The sequence below is a fragment of the Diaporthe batatas genome (genome assembly GCF_019321695.1).
Source record: "Diaporthe batatas strain CRI 302-4 chromosome Unknown Contig00007, whole genome shotgun sequence".
In the NCBI taxonomy this organism is placed as follows: Eukaryota; Fungi; Ascomycota; class Sordariomycetes; order Diaporthales; family Diaporthaceae; genus Diaporthe; species Diaporthe batatas.
Window position 1 is genome coordinate 1,389,517 of NW_025408554.1, and position 7,629 is coordinate 1,397,145.

Genomic DNA, 7,629 nt, shown 5'->3' on the forward strand with positions numbered 1-7,629 from the left:
CGCTGTCAGCACCTCAGGCGTGCTGGCCACCATATGAGCAGCACCCGGGCGACAGTGAGGCCTTAAGTCCGAGTCGGCGCCCGGGATATGGTCAGCCCAACCAGCTATACTATGTATCGCTGGACGGTGGCTCGTGCCCTCGCTGAAGAGGCGCACTCTAGCGACCACACTGGCGACCGCACTGGCACCTCAACATTGCCTGGACCTTTGGATTTTAATGTCAAATCTTAGAGGGGCTGGTGGTCCAAGTCACCCCACTGTCGGCTTTGTCCCGTTCGCTCCGTTGACCTAACTTGTCGTTCTGTATCTCTACGCGACCCGGAGTGGAGCAACGCGAGGACCCTGTCTTCTCGCCGACTTCAACAAGCCCCTCCCCCCAAAGGACCCGAGGACGGAACCCACTGCGAGTTAGAAAAAAATGGTGTGGCCTGTGGTTCATGGCTTATCGGCGGCACAAAAACTTCCACCTATTTCCGGCTCCCATCCGCACCCGCTGCCCCAGAGACCCCGGCCCACTTGGCGGCAGCCCCAGTATATCGCACACATAGTACACATCGCAACGGCAGCAAACACCCCCCGGGAATGACCTGATGTCAGAAGCCAGCTGTCAGGGGTCACCAGCAGGGGCTTTGCCAGCCCTGTACACTACACCAAAAGTTGCCGAGGGTCTCCCTCTAGACAAATGTACATCGCATCAAAAATGTGGCCAGGCCAAGGCCAGTGGCATTGCTGTCTCCGCCCCTGGCTGTGAAGACAACTCTATTCCAGGATCTCCCTGCTACAACGCGGTACTCCACGCCGGACCCTACTTTCCTGGGCTCTCCCCGGCTTCTCTTCCCTGTCCTAACTTGTACTGCCCTGCCCTGCCCTGTCCTGCCCTCCGCCCAGACTTCCCCATTCATTAGGCGCTGTCGAGCTGCAGACATCGAGCCCTATGCCTGATCCACACATGCTTGTGTCCGTGGCCAGTCTGCCTTCCCGGTCCACACCCCTTAACTACACTTGGTTGATCAGGACCACGGCTTCAGCAGCCTTGTATAATACCCGAACGGGATAGTGCAATGCCACTGTGGGAAGCCCCCCCCCCTTCGAGCCTTGAAACCGGGCCATCCAGCGGCTATCATGCGAATCATGAGCTTTACCGATAGTACCTGTCAAAACTACCACAACGGCCGCGTCGCCGACGGGCAAGGGCCCTCTCGCCCGTTGCGACCGCAGCTACGGGGTATGGAGTACGTATTGTCTACATAGTACCTCACAGACTTCCGTGGGCCCTGCTGGTCTGAGCTTCCTGGGTTGGTCCGTCACGGTGTTGCGGTTGTATCTAAGTAGACTGCCCCTTGTCGTGACTTCCCTGGTCTGCCACCCCTGCGGGCTGGACAAGTCTTCCTTTCGGAAAGCTTCTCTGCCTCCACCTGCCGTCTCTATACATGTCACTCTGGGCCATGGCCACCGCACCTCTCTACAACAAGGTGTGGGTGCGATCCACCTCAAGGTACGTACACTCTACCCACCAACTCAGCTCTTAGCTCAAAGACAGACCCCTCGAGCCTCTGCCGATGGCGAGGCTCTCCTTTAAAATAAAGACTGCTCCCCTGACCTCCCCAAAGACCTCCAGAGGCAAGATCATTATCATCCTTTGTCGAGACTCTGGTTATACAAGAACCAACCGTCCCTTGCTTCTGCTCTTCTGCTCGAGCCATCGAATCAAAGGTGGAGTTTGATATTGACCTCGCACGAACCGCCACTCCATCACTCAGCTGGGAGACATCATACCCAAAGCAGGCTTCTTTGAACAAGACAAAAAGGTTGACCTCACCTCTCCCCGGATGCGAGCCCTCATCAACATGGCCTCGAGTCCTCAGTATCTCGCCCATGGTGCGCACGACCAGGTTGGCACAAATACACCTACACTGCCCGACGGCTCATGCCCTGGTGACCAACCAACAACCGTCTCCGCCTATCCAGATCCAGACCAGATTTACTCTTCCGTGAGTCTTCCCTCCGCTGCTACTGTGCCTCCCGCCTCCCTGTACACATATGTATGTATCTATATATACACGCACGCGAAGGAACGGGCCCGGATCTCCTTCACCACCTTCATGCCTGAACTCCCTTGAGCCCTTCAACTGACTGACACCAACAGGTCTCTTCGGCTTTTGATCAGCCTGCCATTGTCGACGACGACAATCTCTTGACTCCGGTGTCTAGCGCTGCTTCGCCGCCTTTGCACCAGCGGTCCAAGCTCCAGTCGCCGTACCACCACCAGCCGCAGGACTCTCCTCAGTGCCCACAGCAGCCAACTCCGCCCAACACATCCACGATGTATCCCTACTCAGACTACGTTAACAGCACAAGCCAGGCGTCTTCCCCGATGACTGTTCAAGCCACAGTGACCCAGGCATCATCACATGATATCCTCGGGCCCTACATCCAAAGCTCTCCAGGCCACGAAGAAACCATCCCTCCACCACAATCAGCCCCATACTTTGGTCACTACAGTGCATCTAGCGTGTCTGTTGGCACAGAGCCAGATGGGTTGCCCTCGTGCTATATAACAGATGTCATGGCCGAGAATCCCTACGGGTTGATGCGTGGCCTGCCAGACATCCACAGCGGATCCTACACCCACAGGCCGCTGGCCCCAAACATGCTGCAGCAGCCTCAGCAGCCCCAGTACCGCCGCGACGTGCTTCCAATTTCAAGGCTTTCCCCAGCAAATTATGGGCGCCCACCACCCGTCCAGGTTAAGAGGCACCCCAGCCGGAAGTCCAGTGCTAGGAAGTCTCGCGTCAAGAAGGAGCAATCGAACAGCCCGCCAGCCATGTCCCAGGCCTTCCAATTTGACGATGCCAGCAGAGGGGGCAATCCAGTGGCGCCAGAAGAGGATGTCTTCCTGGACCACAAGGCACCCGCTGATCTGAGGCGGCTGTGGACCATCAGGCAGAAACATTTTACCAGGAAGGGGCATGGCATGTGGGAGAATATCATCAGGGACTTTCTTGGGGCTGAGGAGGCCGACAACCTCAGCGAAGATAAGAGGACGCAGGTCAAGGCGAACCTGCAGATGAAGATTCACAGGGGTGTCTTGAGGCATGGCATCTGGCCAGAGCGCAACGTAAGTAACACGTCTAACTTGCATCATCACGGTACATTTTGTGCCATTCCACCTGGGGATCGAAACCGCTGACAGCTCTGTCTCAAAAGAAAGCCGCACTGCTCCGCGCCTATGCACGATGGGAGGAGAACCGTTACAACGAAATCTTCAGGCTGTTCATGCTGGAGCTCGAGAGCGAGGGCCAGCCCCCTGCGTACGAGTGGAAGAGTGTCCACGTCGAGGCTGAGTTGGTCAAGGAGGGCTTGGAGCAGAAACAGCGCGAGCCATCCAAGGCGCGCAGGAGGCGCGTGCAAATTCCAGCGCGTCACCGCGCTGCCGGTGGCCACAGCTCCTCACACACCAAGTCGTCTTCTGTACACCAGCAGCAGCGCCTGCCAGCGGTGTTTGACCTGACTCCCGGGTTCGGACACTATCCCGGCCAGAACTATGGGCATCACCAGTATCATCCATATGCTGTCGGCGGCGGGCACAAGCGGGAGATGTCAGCCGGGTCGTCGTCGTACGACATGCTGGTCGAGCAGCTACATGCTCAGCCCCAGCCGCCGCTGACGGATGAGCAGCACGAGCAGCTCATCGACGAGTGCCTGGAGCGGACTCCGTTTGAAACCGACCCGGATCCCGCAATGGCAGTGCTGGAGCGACACAACAACAACCAGCAGCATCAGCATGACGATGTCAAGATGTCCGACGACCCTTATCCGGAGGAACAATTGCCACGCAGCCGCCCGTCCTCGTCCTCGCTCCCGGCAATCAATGGCATGATCGCTTCGGCATCCGCGTCGCCTGACATTAACGCGCAACGCAGCGCAGCCGTGGCTAGGCAGGCTTGCGGCGAGCTGTTAAAGCACTCGAGCGGCCCAGCACAACACAGCAACCACCACCAGTACGCAGGTGTGTGATTTATTCGGTCGCTGCTGCACTCAGCATTGCCAATCGGTTGTAACCGATGATGTTGACCAGGATGACTCGTTTACCATTCTTCTTCTGCTTCTTGTTCTTCACACCAACCCATTTTGCGAACCCGTGCCGGCTTTTGGACCTATTATGTCCTTCCTGATGCGGACCGGATACGAGTACAGCAAAGTTCGGGGCTAATGCAGCCCTATTCTACGAGTCTTTCATCCTCCAGCCGTTTTCCACCCCTCCTCACGGAGGGCTGTTGCCGATCGAGCCTCGGCGCCTACGTTCGGGAGGAGAGAGGGAGCTAGACCCCCCCTCCCTACTCTTTTAGGGATCGTGTTTCCCTTTGGCTCTGCTTTCACGCTCCTTTTTTATCTTTTATTCTGTGGCACCCAGTCTGATGCTTGATACCTCCACACTATTCGTTATTTCGCAACTGTTGCTTGCTATCTGGGGTAAACGTTGGGCTCTTCAAGGCAACAGGGGCCTTAGACTTTTCTTATGACCTACTCCTCACCACCTTCTTCTGTGCTGGGAAAAAGAAATTCTCTCCTTGTGGACTCAAAATTGCGCTACTGGTCGGGAAAGGAGGGCGGTACTGCTGTTAGTATTTTGGTCTAAGGTTTTGGGTTTGTTTTTCTGTTTGTTTTCATTCAACGGCGGCTATGCTTCACATTTAGAGATTCCCAATTTGTTGTCAGTTTTTTTCCCCCTCTTCTAACTACAAAGTCTTCTCACTCTCTGCGCGGAAACGGCTGCCACCAAGGCCTTCTTTTCTATCCTCAAACACTCTTACCCTTCTCTCGTACATAGATAGATTTAGTCTGTCATATCTCCAAGGGCAATATCCCAAACTTGAAATATTAGTCGTTAATGAACACCTCGTCTGCCTGCTCTCAGACACGTCACAGCCACACTTTTTTTCTGCAGCCTGCGTGTGCCGCAGGCAGCGAGACAGGTAGTCACAAGACGGGCAAAGCCCGTAGTGTACCGAGCGCCAGGCTTGTGGTATTGCTGCCTTGCGAGCGTGCCGAACACAGCCCACAGCCCAGCTTGCTCACAAATGGGTCAGTACGAGACCGATGGCACTGTAGACGGAGGCTACTTCACAAGGCCCCAAAGTTAAAAGTCAAAAGTCAAAAAAAAAAAAAGAACGCCCAGGGAGGGGATCGCCTCGATTTGCAGTGCTAGACTGGTAGGTGCCGAGGATCGCCTGGGCTTGGGTGTTATGGGACCGGCTGTTGCGTTCCTGACACTGGCCAGGTGGCCAGCAGCCTAGAAGCGTGCCAGGATAGGCGCAACTTGCCGGATGAAAACGGCGGACTAAGGACTTTGGCCAGGGGGGCATAGGTACTCTGCAGTAGTGCAGGTTGAGGCTGGAGGGGCGCGACTAAGTCCCGAGGTTTGCGCAATAGCAGAGCAGAGCCAAGTACCCACGGAATGACGGCACGCGGCCCCTTGACGTCTGGTCGTGTGGGGGTACATTCTTTTACACTAGGGAGATTTAGGGCTGAAACAAGAATCGCGCTTTGGGCTGGGGGAGAGGCGGGATGAGCAGGCAGGGCAGGCAGGGCAGGGCAGGGTGGAGTAGAAGGGGGGGGGGGAGTTGGAGGATTGTGGAACGGAAAAGGTGGCAGGACAGGAGGCAAGTGGTCAAGTCGTCGACACTACTGTGGTAGCTTGCTGACGGCAGGACAGGGTTCTTGTGCTCGATCGGCTCGACTAAGCACTCTATTTGGACGTGAGTGCAGCGCATTTACTGCGCAATGGCGTCAAAATAAAATGAGGGTTCAAGCAGCGCACCGGCGACGCGATCCTGCAGTTCCTGTCGTCGACAAGAGCAAGCAAGGCCAGCCGGGAGCGAGCTGGCCCCTTGCACCTTGCACACAAGTTCCCCTGGCCATGCTGCCAATATCCAAGTGACTCCACTGACTGGTACTGTAGCATGGCGTGCGAAAGAACCTAGGTCAAGTACACAGTAGCTCACCGAGTGGGCCGTGAAGGAGTGGCAACCTTGCAGACCGCAAAGACCTGCCCTGACCTGGCCCGGTAGCTACTGTGTACACTACTTGGCCTTGTCTGCCAGAACAGGGCCCACTGCACTCCCCTACCCCTACCCCCTCCCCCCTCCCCCCTCCCCCCTTGGCAGGATCGCGGCAAAGAGGTGCCTCTGGCCTCCGGCTCTGAAAAATGAACCGCCAGCGGCGCGCCAAGGATCAATAACGGCTGCTAATAAGCGCCATTGTGCGTCTGTGCTTCCACGGTTGGAGGAGCCAACCTGCCAACCAGCGCGATGACACTTTATGTGGTGTCTGCCCGATTGTACATCCCAGTCCGAGTGACCAAAATCGTAATGCACTATTGTAGAGTAGAAGGTCATCGCGCCTAACAGACAAGACAGGGTGGGTGGGGGCAAAACATTTGAGAGCGCGTTGAGCAGCGAATCCCGCAAAGGCATGCTGGCATACTAGTCGGCGCCCGGGGGGCCAGGCGGGCGAGAATGTCGGTGAAGCTACCAATAGTTATTATCGGAGGTTCCTCGATAATGCTGGTTCATTTTTCCCCCCTACGCTGGCAGTTCCGTGCACCTGGGCAGCAAGTAAAGTTTCGACCCCCTGGCCCCCCTGCCCAGCCTGAGTGGCTCCAGCGCGTGCAGCTGCGTCTGTATGGACAGCTCAGGTTCCGGCTGTCTGGAAGCGAGGCGCTGTGCTGCAAGGCCATGCATCTAATCAGGAAGTTGTGAGTGCTCACTGGCCGGATGGAACTCTGCAGCCTCGGACTGCATGGCCGGATGGGGTAAGACGCGGTGGGCGGTGATGTGTATTTGGCCAGCCTGCAGTAGTGTAGATGGCCTGCAGTATTGCGCCCGCACAAGTGCGCACACAAGTACTTGTTGGGCAGCCTGACAGGCTGCCTGTCTACCAGTCTTCAGTGTTGAGAATGGTGGTCTTGACCCTGGGGCGCGGCGGCTTCGTCTCCACGTGGGGCTGGGACAGCCAGCAGCAGCAGGCTGGCTGGCAGGCAGGCAGGCAGGCAGGCAGGCAGGGTGCTCGCCGGCACATTGCTGGTTTATCACGGGTACGTACATGAACGTTCAAGGCCGACGGCTTTCGGCCGTGTGGTTATTAGGCCCGGGATGCATGCAGATCTTGTTCCTCGAGAGCCGGGGCGCTGGGGGCCAAAAACCCCGTCATCTCCGCCACACACGGGACACAAGAGTGCAGTCGTATGATGCAGAGTGGTCAGTCAGTCGACAGGTCAAAAAAAAAACCACCAGGAAGTGTGAAAAAAGGGCCAGAGGGCTGAAATCAAAAGCGTTGCATCCCGTACCACATTACATGCTGCTCAAGTGGGCAGAGAGAGGCTGGTGGTGACCTTGATGCGTGGCAATGGAGGGGTCTGGGCTTAGAGGCACTACTCCGTACCGAGTACATGGGGCATGGGGCATGGGACAGGAGTTCGGCGGCCCAGCGGCACAGATCGGCTGGCGACATTCTCAGCCATGAAAGATCTGGACGACGGGATGAGCACGCGGGGCCTGGCATGGTTGCTATTCCTTCCCGAATGCAGGCCCGAAGCGTCACTCGGAGGGAGTGTGTAGTGTACCATGT

At 56.9% G+C, this 7,629-nt stretch overlaps 1 protein-coding gene across 1 annotated transcript; it reads left to right on the plus strand.

Moving 5' to 3' along the window:
- The first annotated feature begins 1,345 nt into the window (after positions 1-1,345).
- On the plus strand, positions 1,346-4,804 carry KVR01_006996 (uncharacterized protein). Its single transcript, XM_044794874.1, has 4 exons — positions 1,346-1,495; positions 1,611-1,991; positions 2,147-3,118; positions 3,208-4,804. The coding sequence occupies exons 2-4, from the start codon at positions 1,830-1,832 to the stop codon at positions 4,015-4,017; spliced, it is 1,944 nt and encodes a 647-aa protein (XP_044644427.1). The 5' UTR covers positions 1,346-1,495; positions 1,611-1,829; the 3' UTR covers positions 4,018-4,804.
- Positions 4,805-7,629: the final 2,825 nt, after the last annotated feature.